The sequence below is a fragment of the Ornithorhynchus anatinus genome, chromosome 19, assembly GCF_004115215.2.
Source record: "Ornithorhynchus anatinus isolate Pmale09 chromosome 19, mOrnAna1.pri.v4, whole genome shotgun sequence".
NCBI lineage: Eukaryota > Metazoa > Chordata > Mammalia > Monotremata > Ornithorhynchidae > Ornithorhynchus > Ornithorhynchus anatinus.
The window spans coordinates 27,091,401-27,114,808 of NC_041746.1; the positions used below are offsets into that span (position 1 = coordinate 27,091,401).

General features: G+C 42.3%; 1 protein-coding gene across 1 annotated transcript in view; it reads left to right on the forward strand.

The window, feature by feature from the left end:
• ZNF292 (zinc finger protein 292) overlaps nt 1–21,943 on the forward strand; it is a 54,375-nt gene extending 32,432 nt beyond the window's left edge. Inside the window, exons 2-8 of the mRNA XM_029047018.2 lie at nt 4,353–4,507; nt 4,897–4,975; nt 8,193–8,328; nt 8,819–9,021; nt 10,863–10,999; nt 12,972–13,113; nt 13,797–21,943. Coding sequence (XP_028902851.1) covers nt 4,353–4,507; nt 4,897–4,975; nt 8,193–8,328; nt 8,819–9,021; nt 10,863–10,999; nt 12,972–13,113; nt 13,797–21,014 — 8,070 coding nt within the window. The 3' untranslated portion in view covers nt 21,015–21,943. The remainder of the gene's footprint in view (nt 1–4,352; nt 4,508–4,896; nt 4,976–8,192; nt 8,329–8,818; nt 9,022–10,862; nt 11,000–12,971; nt 13,114–13,796) is intronic.
• The last annotated feature ends 1,465 nt before the right edge of the window (nt 21,944–23,408 follow it).

The window sequence follows — 23,408 nt, forward strand, 5'->3', positions numbered from 1 at the left end:
TTTTGTTTAAATACCTCTACGGGGGAATATCTCTAAGTCAGAAAGAAACCTGAGCCAGTGAGGGAGTGGGAACAGTTTGCAGGTGGGTCTAGAATAGTGCAGCTGTTTGTGGTTCACATGCTAGGTTAAGTTAGTGTCCTCTCGTTCAGACCCTTCCCATCAGCTTCCTTACATTTTCAGTAGCCATTTTATTTTCCTTGAAAATCACTATCAACTGCCGATCCCTGCAGGCAACCAGGGCCCCCCACCCCGTTCCATTTTGGCAGAAAGATGGTAAAAACTCAATACCCCCTGGTCCTCAATGCTTTAAAAACAAGAAGGTGGCCCTTCAGCCTGTGCCAGATTTGAAGGAATTGTTCCCTAGTTGGTGATCAGAAAGTAGGTCTGGGAGTGAACTCCACGCAGAGTGGAGAGCTTTCCAGAGATACTGGAGCATCCAGAAGGAGGAAGTCAGATTTTGTTTCCCGAGATGAATATAACTCTGCAGTAGTACACATGGCCTTGAATTTTAATTAAATTTAGTCATAATTGGATATAATTGCTTTGGAAACTTCCAGAGATGAGTTAAAAATTAATCTGTGTAAGTTTGTGAGTGTGAGAGTAGTGTCCTTTCAAAATCAGTGTTCATAAGAGTACTCAGTAGGATTTCTAATTATATAAATATAGAAAAAAATAAAGTGATAGATTAAGTGTTGAATTTTTAAATCTTTCCTAGCTGTTTCAGCCTGTCAACCAAAGCATGTCTTAAATGTGTAATTAACTAGAGCCTGGAGCTACTTTTGTCTTCTATGTTTTAATATGGTTGTTCAAAACTGCTGAGTGGTAAGTTTACTTTTCCTCTATTTTCTGCCCCCAATATTTTTTTAAAGGGCAGACTTCACTGAAACTCAAATTTCAGCATTTTTTTCATGCATATTGATGAAAAATGAAGACACTGCAAGCTGATAACCTATTTTTGAATTTCCCTCCACAGATTTATGAAGACAATTGTCTTCTTAAGGGAGCTCCAACACAGGTTGGTTCATTTAGCTCCACCATCAACTGCAGTCCATGCTTAGCATGTTTCTCATCTTGGATGCAGAAGTACTGTTTGTGTTCAAAAATGTAAAACTGTAAAGGGGACAATTCTTTAAAAGGAATTACGTAATGCCTACAAAATTGAAATATTCGTGCCAATAACAATATGTTTGTGAGGTATTCAAACTACCCTAACTCCCACTTGGGAGAGGAGTGTAATTTAATCTCCATGGTCATTTAGATCAAAACCCAGCATTTTTTTCTTATTAATACCCCTCCAGTGAACCTTAGAAGCCTGGCAGAGGGTCTTTCCTCTTTGGGCTACCACTTTGCCAGGGAATTATGTTCTACTCTCTTCTGGGACTAAGGAGCCGAGTTCATAGGTGACCTGATTGATGCCTATTTCTGAAAGGCAGTTATTAATCCCTTGCCTTTTGCATAATAAACCCCTCTTCCTGGCCAGTACAAGATTTTTTTCCCCTCCGTTTTTCCATTCTTTCCCTATTTTCTCTATTTTATTTTCAGTCGCACAGGATTGGGGTTTTTTTTTTTGGCTAACTCTCCCAGTAGTACTCCACAGCGCGGGCCAAGAGTCTACGTGACAGAAGATATAGTGCCCAGACCCAGCAGAAGCCCATAAGAAAGCAGGAACAAGCATGGTGAAAGTGCAAGGAACAATATGCAGTCTACCCAGTACAGCTGCAGCATATTTTTAATATGCATTTGGCTACGGGGGAACATGATTAAGGAATTAGGGAACTTTATGTTTATCCTTTCTTCTTTCTCTGGTAATGTGAGCTTTTCTAGGGCATAGCCAGTATCTAGTCCTTCCTCACATAGTAGCTACGAATAAGCTCTGCACACTGTAGGCGTTCTATAAGTTTGCTTGATTGGCTGTTCCCCTTTGGTGAGTAGCAGAGAGGGTAAGTTGGGATGTGGTTTTTCTTTGGCTGCATGACTGTTACAGAATGTACATAATGAAAGTGAAAATGGAACCCCTAATTTTCTGCCAAGATTTCTCAGTAGTTTCTCTCTATTATCCTTGATTATGGTTGCCCTGAAACGGTGCAAATGGGTCTGTATCGTGGCACCATTCTGTTGAATGGGGACTTGTAGAAGTGTTTTTTTGACACTTCTCCACCCCCCACATTTAATGCAGATCACAGAGAGCCTTCAGACAGCAAGTTTTTTCGATGAAGACATTAACCAGATTATGATCAACAACCTAATTTCTCATCTGTGCAGTCTTATTAAGAGTAATATTTTTCAGGAACTAGTGTGCTACCTGTTGTAACTCTGATCAATATGAAAAAAAATTAAAGTTGAATTCTGTCCCAGGGTGAGCAATTGCTGTTGAAGCGAAGTGATGCTGTACTTGTTTTTTCCCATCAGTGACCTTTGTAAATGACTCAAGGCCTTTGGGGACTGCTGAAGTTTCATAGAAAAAATAGTGTTGCTTTTCTCATCTTCATGAATAATTTTTATGGGCTGCCTGCTGTATGTGGAGAACCATACTAGGTGCTCAGGGACATGGGAGTGAAGTATTAAGATGATTCTTGCCCTCAAGAAGGTGACAGTCTAATAGCTTGTGTTTACATGTTGATTCAGTATTGGGTTTAGAGTTCTGATCACAGGAGTGCCATCCTCCTCACCGTGTGTAACCTGCCAGTTGTCACTGTAATTGAGGGAGAGATGAGTTGTGTTGGAATATGGAGTCTGGGTGCCTCTGCTGTGATAAACAGCGTGGCTTAGTGGAAAGATCCCGGGCTTGGGAGTCAGAGGGCATGGTTTCTAATCCCAGCTCCGCCACTAGTCAGCTGGGTGACCTTGGGCAACTCACTTAACTTCTCTGTGCCTCAGTTACCTCATCTGTAAAATGGGGATTAAGAGGGATTAAGGCTGAGCCCCACGTGGGACAACCTAATTACCTTGTATCTACCCCAGTGCTTAGAACAGTGCTTGGCGCATAGTAAGTGCTTAACAAATACCATTATTATTATTATATGTTTAGGACCACATTGGCTTGGAATTTGTGTCAAAAGTAAAAAGGATTGGGATATATCAGAATCAACATCTACCATGCATATTGGAAATGATGTGAGAGGGTTAGGAACCAACCCACTAATGGGGACATCATTCCTTGTATAATCAAATTCTCACTACTCAAGCTGCTCTTTTCGAAAATTCTTCACTCCGCTTAGATGATGTTCTCATTTCTTCTCAGTTTATAATTCTTCTCTTCCTCCCCCCCGCCTCCCCATTTCTCTCCTGGGGTTCATCTCTGGGCTCTTGTGTGTGTCTCGATCAGATTCCTGCCCTGAAGTGTCTACTTCCCACTACATGTCTTTGTCGAGATGTTTCTGCCCTGCAGTTAGCATGGTTTTGTTTGTCTCTGGTTGGGTGTTTGTGCCTGTGTGTGTTTTTAGGTCCCGATGGACAAGGAGTGGTGTTCTTGTTTTAAGTTTCTGTCTCTGTGTGTGTTATTTGTGACTGAGACCTCAGCTTCCACCCCTACAATTGCACCTCCCCCACCTCCCAGGACACATCCTGGTGGTCTGAAGATCTGGGCTAGAACAGCTTACCGTAGCACAGCTCTGTTGCAAGACTAGGACCACACTCCAAAGCTCCTGGGTCCAGGAGGGGCTTTAATGCCACCAAGATGGTCAGCATGATGGGAAGATACAAGGAGCCTCAGACATAGCCATCCAACTTTACCCTGGATTGGGAGACTGGAATAGGCCATGGTCTACTATCTTTTCATAATGATTTCAGGACCTGTGGAAGTCTGCAGATTACAGCTCTTGGGTCAGATTTGGCTTGCCGAGCCATTTATTCCAGTGTGGTCCAGTTGTTCTTTTGTTGATACTCTTCTTCCTGCCTAGAACTCCCTCCCCTTTCACATCCAACAAATCATTGCTCTCCCTGTCTGAAATCATTTCTAATCCAGGAGACCTTCCCTGATTCATTTCTGACCTCCCCACCTTGTATCACTCCTTTGTGGTGTACTTTCCAAACAGTAGTAGTGATGGTATTTATTGTGGTCCCTCTGCTATCTTGCAAGTGTCTATAGTTAAATGTGAATCCTGGGCCTGACACAAGCAGGGGACCTCTAAATTCTAGGGTGGGGACCCCAGAATTATTATCACTGTAGTTGAAAAAAAGAATGTGCTGTAGGGGCCTAGAAAAGTGTGGAAGAAGCAGTGGGGTCTTTGAGGAAATAGCGTGAACCTGGGACTCAGAGGATCTGGGTTCTAATCCCAGCTGAGTTTCTGGTTATGAAACTGAGTCTTGGAAGTTGACTTACTCATGAATTGTTTGTTTTTCCTTTCTTGTAGACACTCCTTGAATATGCTGAAAAGTGGAAAGCCTCAGAAGATCCCTTACCTTTGTTGGAGGTATACACAGTTGCTATCCAAAGTTATGCTAAAGCACGACCTTACCTTACCTCTGAGTGTGAAAATGTAGCATTGGTGTTGGAACGCTTGGCATTGTGAGTATGTCTTTCAGTAAGTCAGATCCTAGGTTTAGATCCAGGTCAAAACCTGGTTGTAGTGAAATTCAAGGGACTAGGGAATTAGTAACCCTAGACCCAGATGATGTATAAAAACGGAAAGCACCCCATAATTGTCATCTTAGGATAATTCGCCACAACCAGACCATGCATGGTGCAGGGACTGAATCTGTGTCCTAAGAGGTGATGTTCTAACCAAGCTCTTTACTTGGGTGTCTTTTCTTATTTTTTTTTAAGTCTGTGTGATGTCCAGTTAATTTAAAAAATAGACCACTACCTAACGGGGTGTACTGAAGCTAGGTTCTGTTTTTATTTGTCTTTGGCTTTTAATAGTTGAGTGTATTCTCAAAATCTATTTTGCCTTTCAGAAGCTGTGTTGAACTTTTGCTATGTCTGCCTATTGAATTATCAGATAATCAGTGGGAAGAGTTTCAGTCATTGGTTCAGGTGAGAATTTTTACATGTTATTGGGTTTGTAGCAACTATATCCCAGGCCATTGCAAAGCAAAAACAACATTGTTTCAAAATATACTAACAGGCAACAAGCAGTGATCTAGCAAACATGTCCAGCTGGGCTCTGAAAATGAATAAAACTCTATTTAACTTTATTTAGTTAACATTATTATTTAAGCTTTTTGAAGTTAACAAAGCTACATTGTTATTAGCTACAAGTCATTGGCTTTAACGGAACGATGAAGGAAGGGAAATCTAGACGGGGGAGCCATTTGGAAAATATCCTGCCTGAAGTTCACTGAAGTTTGATTTTGAAGATTTGGCCCCAGTGATTGTTGATTTTGTTTTGTTGGTGCTGGGAAGGTGCAAAAATGGGAGGGACAGGTTTGATCAGCCGGAAAGTTTGACAGTTGGCAAAACACACATTTGTTGTAGATACTATATTTGAAAGGCACCTGTGGTTTCGGTGGGGTGTTTGTCTCCAAATTTCCTAGCTTCTAGAGATGGTAGACATGCCCTCTGCCCACGGTGAGCTTGCAGACTAGAGGGATCAAAGATGAGGTGTTCTGTATTGTACAGAACTCAAGAAGAATTGTTCACTTTTTTATTATCATACACCAAACTGGTCTGTGCCCTGCCATGTTAGTTTCCATCCTTCAGCTGTGGTAGTGCATCATTTGATACTAAGTTCTTAAAGTGTTTCTCACATCCATTTGCTCTTTGTTGGCTCATTTTGGTTTACCATTTGACAGCTGTTTTGATCGTCAGCCCGGGGTGTTACATAGCCCACCTAGCAAAGCTGTGTTGTGGGGAGGTGAGGTGGCTTCTGTGCTAGTAGACTGACAATGTTCCAGGACTTTTCTTGTGATTCTGACTTCTTTCTTGATGTTGAAATGTTGAAAGTGGTCTGAAAGGGACCCTGTTGGAAAGCATTCAAGAAACTGGATGTAATGTTTGTGGATATTCAGACCTCACAACAGAATACAGAGTTAGGTAGCACTCCAGTTCTGTAGCTCTTCAATTTGTTCTGAAGCTATATTGGGGGTCTCAGAATGTGATGGCCTTTTTGATTCTTTGTCGTATCTTTGCATCATTAGACAGAGAATGGCCTGGATTTAAGGACAGTATTGTGACATAATTTGATTTTGTGTGGCCAATAAAGTTTTCTGTATTCAGTGTTTCCCCAGGGCAGCCTGAAACATTTTCTCAGTTTTCTTGAGACTTTTCCTCAGTCTGTATTTTCAGCTCCACCCCTGCACTCTTGCCCCAGCAGGAAGCATTACTGGCAGAGAGAAGAGAATGTGAAAGTCATTACACAGTCACTGGCTCCATAATTAATTCCTTCGTTCAGGTTTCAATCCTGCTTTCTTGGGACCAAGGCTCAACTGTTGTTCTCGATGGGAGACTCCATCCTTTCAAATGGAATGGACTGTGGGTTTGACCACTTCCATTCATTCTGTCGTATTTATTGAGCGTTTATTGTGTGTAAAGAACTGTATTAAGCGCTTGGGGGAGTACAAACCACATCTGTTCAACCCACCATCAGTGACTTCATCTCTTTGTTTACCTTAATGGCATTCTTTTTGTCATAGCGTTCTGGCAATATTAAATTCAAAGGGGAGTGCACAATTTATACCTTACAGAACTTGAAGGAGAGCTTCCTTGTGTTATTACCAAATATTTTTATTGACTTTCTGAGTATACAATCAATCAGTGGTATTTACTGAGCATTTACTATGGGCAGAACATTCACTGTGCTAAGTGCTTGGGAGAGTACAATACAAAGGAGTAGGTACAGACAGTCCCTGCCCACAAAGAGCTTTACAGTCTAGGGGGGAAGGCAGACAAATTAAATTACAAATGGATGTGCACCTAAGTGCCGTGGGGTTAGGGGAGAGTGAAGAATAGCAACAGACCCAAGTGCCTAAGGGGAATAAAAGGAAAGGCTACAACGGGGAAGTGAGGGCTTAATTAGGGAAAGCCTCTTGAGGAGATGTGACTTTAGTGGGGCTGCAAGACCCTGCTTCAGTATGTCTCCCTACATTGGGAACTGCTAAACAAGTCCTGAGCTACAAGCTTTAGTCCGAAGTTTCGAAAGAATAGTTTAGTGGATTCTTCTGCAGTCCTTCCCGGTAGCGTAAACCTGGTCCTCTTGCTTCAGGTTTTTTGGCACCATTTTTCATTATACAGAGTCATTTCTTTAATTATTCCTAATGTATAGTAATTTTCATTACTTAGGATATAATCTGATAGCAGAATCTGCCGAAGGTGTAAGACAGTCCACAAGTTGGCACAAGTAGAGTCTGGGTAGGAAGAAACAGTTGTGTACTTTAGCATGGCTTTGGTCAAGGTATTGACACTGCTGGATTTCCCAGCCTCTCCTTCATCCTTACTGTTCTGTCCCACAAAATAATGAATGGTAAGAGTGTAAAACACCATAGTAGCGGTGGATGTAATACTGATATAGAAGTTTGTATTGAAAAGTGTCACTAGTGGTTGCATTCTTGAAGCCATATACTCCCAACCCATTAATTCCGATTAATTAATTAATTAATTGGATCTATGGTTCCTAAAACATGCAGTAAAATTAAGCCTCAGACCATGTTGCATCCCATCTGAAAACTGGGAATCAGTCGCCAAGGGCAGGTTGACATGACTTATCTGTATTGAGAAAAGAGTAGCTCTTAGCGAGCAAAAGTCCATGAGGAACGGGAGACAAGGTGGCAAGACAGAAAACAGCACCAGGTGCTGCAAACATTAAAAATCATAACCAGAACAGGACAGCCTTTTTTGTGCACATAGTTCAGCTGGAACGCTGGATCCTACATTGACCTTTTCAGTCAGACATCCTGATAAGGTGGATTTCACTGCCACTGGTGTCTTCTTCTCATACAAAGGGCCAACTACATATATCTTATACCATGATTTTCCCACAATATGAGGTTCTTCAAGAACCTTTGAAGGAAAAGCCATTGTGATTTCAGTGGGGTTTGCAACAGCTTTGTGAGCCTTTAAATCGTCTCTTGACCTTCAAATATCTCTTATTCTGCTAAAAGGAATCTTTTCTGTGGAAATTTATTGGTGGGGTCGAAGTTATTTGGATATTTTTGGAAGCATTAATTTAAATAGATATCTATTCTTTTCTACCTTAGAACTGCCTTTTTTCAACTATGCTATCCTTCTAGAGCTGTTTGTTTAATGTTCCTTGCAGGTAGCTCATGAAAAGCTTCTGGAGAATGGCAGTTGTGAATTGCAGTTTTTGTCTATTCTTGCTCAAGAAACAGGAGTGTGGAAGAACCCGGTGCTGTCTTCTATTCTTTGCCAGGAGCCAGTGGACAGGGATAAAGGTAAATGCCTTGGGTGATTAAAATCATTCTGGTCATGGAAATAGAAATAACTAGAAGGCATTTTTGGTAAAGATGTATTTCCAACTACTTGTGGAGGATGTGTGATTGCTTCAGTGATTGCTTCTATCATTCGTTCAAATTATCATTATTGTGTAAATGGTGATTGACAGTGGAAGTTGCTAATTAAAATACTTGGCGTTTAGGTTTGACCAGAATTATTTGCTTGCTTCTGTAAATGTATCAGTCCCTTAATTTTTATGGAATAATGCTGACCCCTTCAAATTAATAGTAAACATTTAGTTAAGTACGATTTCTAGTTAATGAGGAATACTGTTATCTCAGTGGTACTACAATAGTACTACATTAAGAATGATAGCTCATTTTCAAATATATTCATGCTGTGAGCTTCTCTTTTAATTCCTTAGAGATACTGTCTGTAAATGGCTATATTGTTCTCTATTAATCATTTATTATTTCCTATTTTTCAAAGTGAATGAATTTTTAGCCTTTGAGGGTCCCATCCTGTTGGATATGAGAATTAAGCATCTAATCAAAGCAAATCAGTTAAATGAAGCAACTAACCTGGCAAAAGTATGCTCTGACCACCCCAAGATTGCTGCAAAAGGCAGTTTTAAGCAAACCTACCTTGTCTGTCTTTGTACCTTGTCACCAAATGAAAAGTTAATGGAAGAGGTGAGTGGGTTCTCTTTACTAGAATTTACTAGAATTCTCTTTTTAACTATGAAACAATGTTGGAGTTATGTAGCTTTTTGTTTTGAGTAGGCTATCATATATTCTTCACACGTTAATTACTTACGGTTTTGGTTTCCACATTTTCTATTAGAGAGGCAATTGTTGCTTTTATGTAAATAAGCACACGTGTGGGCGTATATCTATGCATCGGTGTAAACTGTGTCTTCCTGTCACTTATTTCAGCTAGTTCAGTTGATAAATTCTCCGATTAAGACACCCATAGAGGACACGATAGCTGAAGTAATCAGAGCTGGTCTGTTTTCAAGGCTTTTAGTTGTTTTTGCAGACCTCTGTTATTTGCAAACATCACAGGCTACAGAATTTAAATCATCATTTCCCTGGAGGGAACATTGTTCCTTGTTTTCTTCTACTTTGTTTTTGCTAAGACTGGGGAAATGTATTCCTTGAATGAGTAATTGAGCTTGGAAAATAAGGTATCTTGAATGCCTTTTTCTTAATTCCTCCTCATTGTCCTCTTTTTCTTCTCCCATTCTTCATTTGCTTTTCTTTTACCTCTTGCCAGAGAATCCTCCCCGTTAATTATCATTGGCTTTGAACACTTACTGTGTGCAGAGCACTGTACTAAGCACTTAGGAGGATACAATATATCGGAGCTGTTAAATATGTTCCCTGCCCACAACGAGCTTATAGTCTAGGGCAGGAGACAGACATTATAGCCCATCTTTTGTGGCTTTCTGTTAGGGTTGTGCCTGAGTTGTGTCTGTTTATACCTTTGTGAGATTTTGTCTGGGAAGGGCAAGGTAGAAATGGGTTCCTGACCAACTGCTACTGTGCTCTCTCAAGCATTTTTTGCACTGCTCTGCATACAGTAAGCACTCAATAAATAACATTATCTGATTGATAGATTCTTGAGGTACTTTTTGTAATCCCCATGCCACTCCCTTTCATTTACATTTTTGTTGTTGGTACATTTTTCTGAGTGATCTTTTCTGTTTGCCGATCGTCTTAAAGGCAAGGACCACATCTTCTAAACTTGCTTTGGTCAGGGCCAGGTGCCAAGAAGCACTTAATGCTTTCTGAGATTGAAGAAGATCCATGTGCCGTTTATCTAGCCCTTTTAGCTGCCGTGAAAAGTTATCCCCGCTGGCTCAATTGAAAAGCTCTGGAATGGGGGTAGGATGCTAAGGCGGTGAGAAAGGGCAGTGGAGAGCTATTGGCAACTGGAGTGAAATAGGCTGCAAATTGATTCCCAGGACTCAGAGATTCACCCTTTTGGATTAACATGGCCTGGTGGAAAGAGCATAAATCTGGGAGTCAGGAGACGTGAATTCTAATTCTAGGCCTGTCACTGGCCTGCTGTGTGATCTTGGGCAAGTCACTTAACCTCTCTGTGTTTATTTCTTCATCTGTAAGAACAGAGAATATCCCTGCTCTCCCTATTTTGTATATTGTGAACCTCGAGTGGGACGGGGACTGTATACGATCGGTACTTATATAGGACTTGCCACCTGGTAAGTACTTAATCCATGTTATAATAGTAGCAATTTTAGGCTTAGATGCCCAGACAGCTTTCATGACCCTTCTGAGTTAATCATAGTGAAAAGAACAGTTCTAACTTCCAGAATTATTGGTCTGCTTTGTCATTTCTAATTTAGATATTGAGTTTCTATCTGAGCAGTCATTTTGGAGGAGCTTTCTTCCAAAAACAAGCATGGGAAGGCATCAGTCGCTTAGGCGGACCCCCCCAAAAAAGTAGCAAATTGACTCTTTGTGTCTGGATATGACATCTCACTGGTGTACTTGTACTTTTTTTATTTCAGATCTCAGAAGTTGACTGCAAAGATGCACTAGACATGATCTGTAACCTAGAATCTGAGGGTGATGAAAAAAATGCTCTCGTTCTATGCACTGCATTTTTATCCCGGCAACTACAGCAAGGAGATATGTATTGTGCGTGGTGAGTAAAGCAATTTCAGTTGCTTTGCTTTAGTCTTCTTAAGAACTGCAACAAAATTTCTTAGTAGGATGATTGTGCTCATTTTTATCATTCTTTTAAAGAGTGTTAGCAATTCAGAGTTTATTTGCAGGCATTTTCATACTGTATTGGCATTGGGTGTTATGAAATCTTTTGTTAATTCAAAGGCTTCATAATGCCTTTTTATCCCAGAAGAGCTTTTGTGCTTGTTCAGTGTGGAGAGAGTGTAAGCGTCTAACACATAAGTTGTAGTAGGTAAAAATTTGTTGATGAACAGTCTGTCACTGTGTGCAGAGCCCTGGAAAAGCTATTTATGACCATATGCAGTGTCAGCTATTTATCTGCAGGAATCAAGTCCCTTATCTTTCACGTGACAGCTCTGTTTCACTAATGCTGCCACACTCCAGTTAGGGAAAATAACTTTGTATAATAAACTGTCTCCAGATGTTCAGAGACCTGGCTATGTTCTTTCAAGAGGATGTGAGGTGATAGGAAATTTTGAGGTCTGGAACATCACTAACTGAAACCACTAATTTCCCATGGCTTTAAGGATTAATTGGTCTAGTCAGTGAAGACAGCACATCTCCCACATTTGGAAACATATCTTCACCTTCATGATCGGTTTAGCATTTTAGTATTTTACTTTGTTCTTCCCTCTGTGGAGCATACCAAATGAGTGGAAAGCATTGCCACCATTTCCCTTTGAGAACTTTTATTAGATCTGGTAATCTGTGCTGCTGATCAAATCAACCCACATGAGTTGGTTCACCTTCCACATGTTAAAAAGTCATAGGATATTGATAATTAATAGAACTGTCAGAAACTGGTGGGATATTTATGGCATAAAAATTGGCTGCCGTTCCCTCCCAGGGTTTTTGTTCGTTTGGGGGGATTTTGTACAGAGCACTCTAAGGATTTTTAAAGTCACTGTTGTCATTCATCTCTCCCTCTTCACAATCTAATGTCATTCCTGTAGCTCAACTTTCTGTTCCCTGAAATCTGACTCTCTAGGTTGCCGTGGAGAGCTTCTTTGGGAACTAGCAGTGGCAGAAACAGTGTCCCGGAAGCTCCAGAGACTCTAGTCGCTCTTCTTGCTTCCCTGCTGCACAGGTGGGTCGGAGGTGAGTGCTGGGAGATTTCCGGGTCCCTGGAGCACCCTGCAGCCCCAAAGCAAATTGGAAAAAGCGCCGCAGGAGCTCCAGAGATCCAGACAACCCCCAGCACCCTCTCCTACCCACACTCGCTCCCTAGGGGGGCAGGAGCAGGTGGCCTTGGGGAAAGAGCACGGGCCTAGGAGTCAGAGGACCTGAGTTCTAATCCTGGCTCTGCCACTGGCCCGCTGTGTCATTTGGGGCAAGTCACTCAGCTTCTCTGTGCCTGTTTCCTCATCTGTAAAATGGGGATTCCACCCCTGGTTTCCTTTCCCCTCAGACTTTGAGTCCCTTGTGGGACAGGGACTGTGTCTAACCTGATCATTTTGTATCTACCCCAGTGTGTAAGTGCACTTCTTGGCCTAAAGTTCATTTCCATTAGAAGTAATAATAATAATATTAATAATTGTGGTATTTAAAGCTCACTCTGTGCCAGGCATGGTACTAGGTGCTTAACAAATATACCACTATTATTCTTATTAGGAGCAACTGGAGTAATTTCCAAAGGTTCCCCAGGCTCCTGCTCCAGTTTTCTTCCAAGTCTCGAGCCATTGGAGAGGCCCCCAAATCTGCTCTGTCGCTCTGGGCACAGCCCAGTACTCTCCCAATCGAGCAGACTCCAGACTGCAGTGCAACTTTAACAAAACCCTAATTGCACATCAAATATCAAAACTCAATTTGTACATTAGTTTCAAAAGCAATGACTGGATTGGCATCATCCCTGTTGCTTACAGCCCTCCTCTAACTTGATTTTTATTGATTGATTTTTTTTTTTTTTTTTTTTTTTTTTTTTTTTTTTTTAGGGAACTCACTCTCTTTTGGAGCAAATTGCAGCAGAGGGTAGAGCCATCCGTACAAGTGTACCTAGAGCGGTGTCGTCAGCTTTCCCTGTTAACTAAAACAGTCTATCACATTTTCTTCCTGATTAAAGTTATTAATTCAGAGGTAAGGATAATAAAGGTGTTGTCAAGATTGTAGGAAAATGGAGCATGAGATTATCTTGAAGTAGAGTTTATCTTCCTCATTTTGGTGCCGGTTCCACAATAACCTGGACTAAACAATGCTGTTTGTTTTCCAAGTGCCCAAAACAATAGTCATTTAGCCTAGACAGGTTTCCAGGAAGGTGAGTTAAGGGCCAGTTTCTTATATTAGGCCCTTTTTCAAAGGATCAGGTCCTTCGGCCCTACTGGAAATGAGATTTTTATTAAATGGTATCAGTGATCTTTAAGGAAAGACTCTATTTGCCTCATTTTCAATCAGTCAGTAATATTTTTTGAACACCTGCTTTGGAGAGAGCCCTGCACCGAGCTCCTGAAGGGGGTTCAGTAGTTTTTTGGCATGATCCCTGCCGTTGAGGAGCTTACAGTCTAGCAGAAGAGGTAAGCACATTTGTCATTGAGGCCATGTGGAAAACCACCACTGTATTTGGTAAAGGCCTCACCTTTGGGTGAAGAAGTAGAGTAGAAGCAGCCAAATTTTATCATGCATAACTGACTTGGCATAGTTAGCTTTTTTTCTCATGCTACAGAATTCAAATTCCCCTATACACTCTGTCCTGCAGATTTCCAAAACGCTGTGTTTTCTTACGTCATTGAGTTAAAATACCATTTGTTTCTGGCTCTTTTCAGACCGAAGGCGCTGGACTTGCAACCTGCATTGAATTGTGCGTGAAAGCTCTCCGCTTGGAATCCACTGAGAGCACTGAAGTAAAAATATCCATTTGCAAGACCATTTCCTGCTTGCTGCCTGACGATCTGGAGGTTAAACGTGCATGTCAACTGAGCGAATTTCTTCTTGAGCCCACAGTGGATGCCTATTATGCTGTTGAAATGCTATATAACCAACCTGACCAAAAATATGATGAAGAAAATCTTCCAATACCTAATTCATTGCGCTGTGAGCTCTTGCTTGTGTTAAAAACTCAGTGGCCCTTTGATCCTGAGTTCTGGGACTGGAAAACCTTAAAGCGTCAGTGTCTGGCTTTAATGGGAGAGGAGGCGTCTATCGTGTCTTCGATAGATGAGCTAAATGACAGTGAGGTATATGAGAAAGTGGAAGACTACCAAGAAGAGGTAAAAGAAACATCAGTGAACGGCCTTGCTGGGTGTTTTGCTGAAGCCTCAAGCCTTCTGAAGGACATACGTGATGAAAAGGAGAAGAAGAGGGAAATAAAAAAATTGAGAGAGCGAGGTTTCATATCAGCTAGGTTTCGGAACTGGCAGGCTTACATGCAGTACTGCGTGCTCTGTGACAAAGAATTTCTTGGCCATAGGATCGTAAGGCACGCACAGAAACATTTCAAAGATGGGATTTACAGTTGTCCCATCTGTGCTAAAAACTTTCATTCTAAGGAAACCTTTGTTCCTCACGTGACTCTCCACGTGAAGCAGTCTAGCAAAGAAAGGCTGGCTGCCATGAAACCTTTGAGAAGGTTGGGGCGGCCTCCTAAGGTACCAAGCACCCCTGAGAGCCAGAAGACCAACATTGTAGCCAAGCAAGAACAGCGTCCCATAAAAAAGAACAGCCTGTACTCGGCAGATTTTATCGTATTTAATGACAACGACGGTTCAGACGATGAAAATGACGACAAAGATAAATCTTATGAACCAGAAGCGATCCCAGTTCCAAAGCCGATCCCTATTAATGAATTCACTTGCCCGGTGACGTTCTGTAAGAAAGGTTTTAAATACTTTAAAAACTTGATCGCTCACGTCAAGGGGCACAAGGACAATGAGGAAGCTAAGCGTTTTCTTGAAATGCAAAGCAAAAAAGTAATTTGCCAGTACTGTAGGCGGCATTTTGTAAGCGTAACCCATCTCAATGACCATTTACAAATGCACTGTGGCAGCAAACCCTATATCTGTATACAGATGAAATGTAAGGCGGGTTTCAATAGTTACGCTGAACTGTTAACGCATAGAAAAGAGCATCAGGTCTTTAGGGCAAAGTGTATGTTTCCCAAGTGCGGTCGAGTGTTTTCAGAAGCCTACTTGCTCTATGATCATGAAGCACAACACTATAATACATATACCTGCAAATTTCCAGGCTGTGGGAAGATTTACCATTCTCACAGTGAGCTAGAAAAGCACCTGGACGATCACAACGCTCTTCCGGAAAACGCACTGCCTCTTGAGGGACAAACCAATTCCTCAGGCGAGTCCGTCCAGCCTTCAGAGTCAGGCGAAAATGCCGAGGGGAATGGAAAGAAAGAGAACCCCCTGCCTCCTTCTGAGACCAGCTCCAGGGACCCCTTCATCCCTGGAGGACGTTCTCGGGAGCAAAGCAAAATGGAAGCCGTTGCCATGGAGCGAGCCAAAGTTCCTGCCCCGACGCTTAAGCAGACTGAGACTTTGACAACCGGTGGTTTGGAGACCCCTGTTACGGCTCTGCTGGAGCCAAGCCAAGCAGCTGTGCTGGCCAGCAACTTCAAGGTACCCGCCCTCAGCCAGAGGGTCCAGGAGAACCTGGAGAAGCAGAGAAAGATAGTTGCTGCTGACAGGGTGCCGGATTCCAGTCCAGCGGTAGCTACACGGTTAGGCAGCGTCGCCGAGATGGTTTGTAACGATTCTAGTCTTCCAGGCTTGCGGGAGAAAAAAGGAAGGGATGGCTTAAGTCAGGCCCAGCGGGTTGAAAATGTCTTGGTAAATTCAGACACTCTTAAAATAGACGGTCTGGCACCCGAAAACTTGGAGAGACGAGTTAGCAATATGATGACTTTTACTTTGCAAAGTCAGTCAGGTTTTCGAAACAACCTGCCCCTATCCAAGCCGCCCGAGGCCAACAGAGCCGCACCTAACCGCTACAGTGTCCCGCTTAAGGCATTAGAAGCTATCCCATTTGCTCCGCCCCAGCCTGGCCTGAGCAATCCTTTAGCTGCTCCACCTGCCCCCCAGCCAACCGCTCCCATTCAGAAATTCAGTTGCCAGGTTGAGGGGTGCACTCGAACCTACAATTCTTCCCAGAGTATTGGCAAGCACATGAAAACAGCCCACCCTGATCACTACGCTGCGTTTAAACTGCAGCGCAAAAGCAAAAAAAGCCAGAAATCCAGCAGCGTTTTCAATGTGCCGAATGATGGGAAGCTGGTCTATTTTTTGCCCTCCCAGGTAGGCAGCTCCACTAATGGCGTTTTTATTCCACAAACCAAAACCAGTGTGAGTCCTCCTTGTTCGGCCCAGTTGCAACAGGTCTCCACTCCCCTTTTTCCAACCCACTTGGAAGGTTTGTCCAATCCGATGTTACCTTCAGTGGAAAGTGTCATAAATCCAGGGTTATCACCTCATGTTAAGAGTGAGCCGGGCAATGTTCTGTGTCCCCAAGTGGAAACACTGTCTAATGCGACTTTACCATCCCAGTTGGAGGATTTGGCCAAGACGGTTATGCCGCTCGGGATCGACAGTGGTTCAGATCCTTTCCTCCCTCTGCCGGCCGAAAGTGGTTCCGTTTCTCTTTTCCATTCCTCGGAAGATGGTGGGGCTCATTCAGTCTTCTCTCAGCTGGAAAACAGTACCAATCACTTTTCCTCCCAGATGGAGGGAAACTCCAATTCTGCCTTCATAAAGGAGGAAAGTGTTGAAGATGCAGTTTTTCCTTCACAAGTCAACAGTGCGAGCAGCTTCGGCGACTCCACCACCCATCCTCCAGCTCCAGAAAAGGTGAAGAAAGACCGAGGGTGGGGCCAGAATGGGAAAGAGAGGAAGCCAAAGCATAATAAAAGGGCAAAGTGGCCAGCGATTATCAGGGATGGTAAATTTATCTGTAGCAGGTGCTTTCGGGTGTTTACTAATCCCAGGTCACTGGGTGGACACTTGTCCAAACGGTCCTCTTGTAAGCCTCTTGAAGGAGCAGAAATCTCCCAAGAAGCTATGCAGAGTAGTGGACAGCCTTCTCTTCTTGCCAGTATGATACTTTCATCAAATGCAATAAACTTACAGCAACCACAACAATCTACCTTCAGTCCAGAAGTGTGCTTTAAAGACACTTCATTCCTTCAGTTGCTTGCAGCTGAGAACCGCCCATCTACGTTTTTGCAGAATTCCTTCCCTCAGACGGGTGTAACTAACTTTAATGCCAGCGGGAACGAAGAAGGGAGTGAAATCATTAAGCAAGCCTTGGAAACCGCTGGCATTCCCAGTACATTGGAGAGCACAGAGATTCTTTCACATATAGTTCCAACTAGTCGTGTCACTGGCTCGACACAAATAAACACAGCAGTTATGCCCAATCCAGCAGTAACGCCATTGTTACAGACTGTGTGTCACCCAAACTCCCTGCTAACAGACCAAAACAGGATACTAAGCACCAAAACTCCTTCCATCGACGAATGCAGCAACGTGTCTGTCTTTCCAGGAGACCAGTTACTACTAAAGACTGTTGAAAATGGTTTGTGTTCCAATTCTTTTGCCAATTCTGTTGCCGGGCCCCAGAGCTCACGGGTTTCAGTTATAAGTGGTCCCCAGAATTCAGGATCTAGTCAGTTAAATAAAAAGGGGAGCAGTGCTTCCAAGAGAAAGCGGAAAACTGCTGCTCCATTGCCTGCCTCTAATACATCTCAAACTTTGGGAACAAACGATTTAACCACAATGGGGCTAATGGCCAAGGGCATTGAAGGAAATCCCCAGGTGCCAGCAGATAGCCTTCAGTCGAACTTAATGTCAAACCGTGAACCTCAGGCTTTGGTGGGAAATCTGACACAGAAGTTGAATAACGTTGACAATCAGTTGTTTATGGCCAGTATCAAAGAAACCTTCAAAGCAAATCTTGAGTCCCATTCAGCATTAGCTCCTTTACCTATAAAGACTGAAAATGGTGATTCCCAAATGACGTCTTTGAATTCATGCGGTGCTCCAGTTAACTCTGATTTGCAGCATTGCAGCGACAGTGTTATCCACAACTTCGAGAAGACCCTTGAAATTATCAAGACCGCTATGAATTCTCAAATTCGCGAGGTAAAAAATGAAATCCAGGATGTTATTAGCCGGTCGCCCCAGAATTCACAGATGCATTTTACCATTCAGCCCCCTTCCATAAACTCTGCACTAAACGCAAAATTACCCGATGTTTCTCAATTTCCGTCACAGGCTAGGGACACCCCTACCAACAGCATCTGTCATCAAACTGAGGCGTCACATAAAGATGATATTCAAGTCTTAGAAATTTTGGAAGGTTTGAAGAAACTGAATTTGGAAAACAACACAGCCATTCCAGCGCCGGTCAGTACCCCCCAGAGTCCACCAGTGGAGGATAGAGCAATACCATTAACTCCCGCTCCTGTTGTCCCAGCTCCAAGTACAACTGTTTCCCAGCCGACTTCTGAAACTGGAAGTAGTAACATTCAGTATAGTGATAAAGTCAATAAACCTTTTGTCTGTCAAGATCAAGGCTGTAATTACAGTGCCATGACGAAAGATGCCCTATTTAAGCACTATGGAAAAGTGCATCAGTATACTGCAGAGATGATCATGGAAATCAAGAAGCATCAGCTGAAGTACGCTCCCTTCAAATGCGTGGTCGCTACGTGTCCGAAAACGTTTACGAGAAATTCGAACCTCCGGGCCCATTGTCAGTCGGTACACCAATTCACAACAGAAGAAATGGTAAAATTAAAGATAAAAAGACCTTACGGAAGAAGGTCTCAAAATGAAAACGGAACGGCAGCCCCTCGAGCCGTGGAGGCCAAAAAGCAGCAGCCTCTGACCGTGGAAGACCAAGGCCAGACCCAGCCGGCTAAGGAAGCTGAGGTGAAGAAAGAAGTTGCCATAAACATTTTGGCAGTCGTCCCGGAAAAAACACTTCCAGAAAAAAAACTTCCTGAGAAAGTGGAAAATCCTCCACCAGTCATTACAGCTCCTTTAGAGCCAGTTGATGTGGTTCCTCTGACTAGCGTTCAGCCCAAAGCTCGCAAAATCCGGAAGCACAAAAAAGAAAAGGAGGAAAGGAAGCGCAGAAAACCGGTCCCCGAATCTCTCGAGTTGCCAACAAGATACAGCCCCTACAGACCATATCGATGTGTCCATCAGGGTTGCTTTGCGGCTTTTACAATTCAGCAGAATTTGATTCTTCATTACCAGGCTGTACACAAGTCCGATCTACCTGTTTTCTTGGCGGAGGTTGAAGAGGAGAACGTAGCCACCAGGGAGAGCGAGGAAAGAGCAGCCACCCAAAATGTGTCAGAGTTCCGGTGTCAGGTGAGCGACTGCTCTCGGATTTTTCAGGAGATTCCTAGTCTGATACAGCACTACATGAAACTCCACGAGATGACTCCCGAGGATGTCGGAAACCTGACCTACCCCGTGAACGTCGGAAGGTTCCCGTGCGATCAGCCGCAGTGCAAATCTTCGTTTACGTCGTATTTAAACTATGTCCTTCACCTCGAGAAAGACCATGCTATTAAGACGAGGCCAAGCAAAATCGAAGATGACGGGGTCTACAAATGTGACTGTGAAGGATGTGACCGGATTTATGCAACTAGATCTAACCTCTTAAGACACATTTTTAATAAACACAATGATAAGCATAAAGCTCACCTAATTCGGCCCAGGAGATTGACACCGGGCCAGGAAAACATTTCAAGCAAGGCAAACCAAGAGAAATCCAAGGCCAAATCTCGGGGACCAAAACCCAGCAAGTCTGGCAAAGAGGGAAGCAAGGGGCCCGCCAAAACCAAACGAAAGAAAACCGTGAACTTGGAAAACAAGAATTTGAAGAGTGGGCAGATTCAGGAAAATAAGCCTCCTTCTCTAAAACGTGGGAAGCATGTGTATGTCCTGAAAGCTAGAAATGATGCCTTGTCTGAGTGTACGAGCAGATTTGTAACTCAGTATCCTTGTATGATAAAGGGGTGTTCTTCCGTGGTTACAAGTGAAAGCAATATAATCAGGCATTATAAATGCCATAAATTGTCCAAGGCCTTTACCTCTCAACATCGAAGTCTTCTTATTGTCTACAAAAGACGCTGTAGCATGCAAGTGAAAGAAACCTCTTCTGAACAAGAAGAGGTTGACAAGAAAAGCGATGTGAAAGAATCGGACACCTGCTTGTCAGAGAGCAGTGACGATTCAAGTACGGCCGCCATCCCGCGGAGGGAATTGGGGAAAGATGAGAAAGATGAAATGGATGAATTGACAGAATTGTTTATCACCAAATTAATCAATGAAGACAGCACAAGCACAGAGACTCCTGCTAAACCCTCCTCCAGCGTAAACTGTGACTTTCAGGAAAGCGACACCTGCCCCCCGGAAAAGCAGAAATCAAATAATTTGAAGAGACCAAATAAAGAAAAGAATGTCTCCCAGAATAAAAAGAGGAAAGTGGAAAAACCCGAGGAAATATTGGCTGTTGAGCTAAGCAGCATGCACCGGGAAGAAGAAACGGCGGTTGCGATTCAAACCACCGAGGAGCAGGCCTCCAGTTTTGACTGGAGTTCATTTAAACCAATGGGATTTGAAGTATCGTTCCTCAAATTTTTGGAAGAGTCTGCTGTAAAACAGAAGAAAAGCACCGACAAGGATTGCCAGGGCGATGGAACGAAAAAAGGAGCACATTCAAACTCCAGGAAATCCAGTGACAAGACTTCTCTGGTGGGGGGCAATCTCCTGTGGCCGTATCCTGAGAGCGAAACCCATGTACAGTTTGCCAATCCGTCGCAACTTCAGTGTAGTGACAATGTAAAAATTGTTTTAGACAAAACTCTCAAAGACTGCACTGAGCTTGTGCTGAAACAGCTTCAAGAAATGAAGCCAACTGTCACGCTGAGAAAACTGGAAGTGCGTTGGAAGGATCCAGATCTTTTAGTGGCGAAAGAAATCAGAGTGGGTAGGGAGGATGGGGAATCGCAGTACTTATAATTAATGTGCCCTAAATCTGACAGATACCTTTTTATTTTGAATAGGAAGCCATCCAGCATGTTAGTAATTGTGAAGCTTTTTTATTATTCTTTTTGTTGAAGTGATTTTTAACCTGGAGAAAAAAAATCATGGCACTAGTCATGTAAAGTTTTTTTGTTTTTATCCCTATGGGACTTGAGGAAGAGAATCATTGCTTCAGTTTTTGTAAATAGCCGAGCTGAACCTCAAATTTCTATCAATGAATTGTCCTTTCCATGAACTAAATCTTTGTGAATTGTCTGTGATTGGTATCTTTCACCAGGTCACTGCTCGTGTATAACAGTTTTCTTTATTTGTAGATACCTTTTTTGTATATATTTATTATTGTAAATCATGTGCTGCACCAGCAGTCTGTAAGTCTAAACTATTAAATGACACATTTATATTTGGAATTTTAATTTGTAACTAAGTGATCAAGTTTTTAAAATTGTCCTTTGTGTTTTAAATTAAGAAGTTTTTGAACTAAAACTAGATAAGTCTGCCATATCCAGTTTATTTTGCATAAAGGATTTATTTACAAGAGAAACTCAATAAGGTCCACATTTCATAGGATGAACACTGACGTCGTAGTCGTGTTTGTAAATTAAACATCCAGTAGTCTTGGATGGTATTCATATGTAGTCAACTCAGATCCTTTAATAGTTTCCTACACTTTTTTCATTGCTTTTAACTGGATACAGAGTTATTATGAGTCCATAAAATAGAATGGAAATGTGAATATATAGAATTTACTAAATTGGAGATTTTAAACAACATTTGGTATTGGCAAATGAGTTGTGAATGTGATAGAAGATTTAGCAGTGTGGAGCGGTGTATATATTTGAGGTGGTGATTTGTGAAGTAGCCCAGTATTGCCTTAAATAAAATCACATTTCATTTCTTGGTTTATACATGTGATCTTATCAAAGGTTTTTTTTTCCTTTTCTGACTATCACAGATTGGTGAGTAGTCTTAAGTCATTTGTAAACTTTGGGGGTGGTGGTAGGGGGACATTTTTTTCCACTCTAAAACAGGTATCATTTCATGTTACTGCTCTTGCATTGATCAGCCACAGGAGCTCATGACTGTCAGAGAGTGTAAAATTACACAGATGAAGCTCTTTCAGTAAAGGAAGTGGAGGGTTGGAGGTTGGAAGTGGAGGGTTGAAGTGGAGGTTTTAAACTGCAAGATAGTTTTAAAAAGTTGTGTTTTCGCTGACCATATGGGTTTCTCACTGGTAATTTATTTTCAATATGTAATTCCAGTGTAGTTTTAAGAGAATCTAAACAACATGGATTTGATGTGGGGTTTGAGAGCTTATTAAAGATTTTGCGAGTTTTAATTTGTCCCTTGGAATCTGTAAGGAAACAAAATTCTTAACCAAGTGATTTTAAATAGTCTGCCCTGATTTCTGTAAAACTGTGGGTTTTTTTTCTTTTGCCATGTATTTTTTATTATGGTATTCGCTGAGTGCTTCTATGTGCCAGGCACTGTACTGCAAACTAAGTTTGGACTCAGTCCCCATCCGACGTGGAGTTCACAGTCTTAATCCCCATTTTACAGATGAGGTGACCAAGGCACAGAGAAGTTAAGTGACTTGCCTAAGGTCATACGGCCAACAAGCAGCAGAGCCCAGGATTAGAACCCAGGTCCTTTGATCCCCAGGCGCTGTGTCTTTCCACTAGGCCATGCTGCTTTAAAGCTTTCATCTGTCTTGTGATAGCTTGCTTACTTGCGTACTTGGATATTGATATTAATATCTCAAAAACTGGCCTGACAATTTCCACTAATATAAATTAATCTAGGTTGTAAAAAAAACTCTCCTTAATATTGGCCCAGACTCTTTCCAGGCTTAGTTTAAACTAAGACTGTTCCAGCCCTGTTTTCTCCCAATCATAGTCCAGGAAAGATTTTGGGCAACTCACTGTCTCCTCTCTCTCCTTCCCTCTGTCTCCATGCTTTCCCCACTTGCACGGGAGGTGGCCGAGAAAATATCTGGAAGAAACGATAACCTCAGTTTGTAGATAATCACCTTGGAACTTGAAAATCAATTGCACAGTCTATCCAGGCGTATTTAAACATACCTATGTGCCATTTTACCATCCAGAATATGGCTCATTAAAATTTCTAGTGGGAAGAACCCACTGATAGAAAAACAAATTAATTTACCATTGTGCAGAAAGATGGAGGCCTTTGCATGCCAGCAGTAGTTCAGTGGCTCATGAGCCTTTCTCAAAACCTCTTGCCACAGAGGGTTAGATTCTTGCTGCTTCCAGATTTATAAATGAGTAAAGTAGTTGTAAAATGTCCCATGGTAATTGAATCACTAACAAAATCTATGCAGTTGTAGTCAAAGAAAAATTTAAGGAACCCACT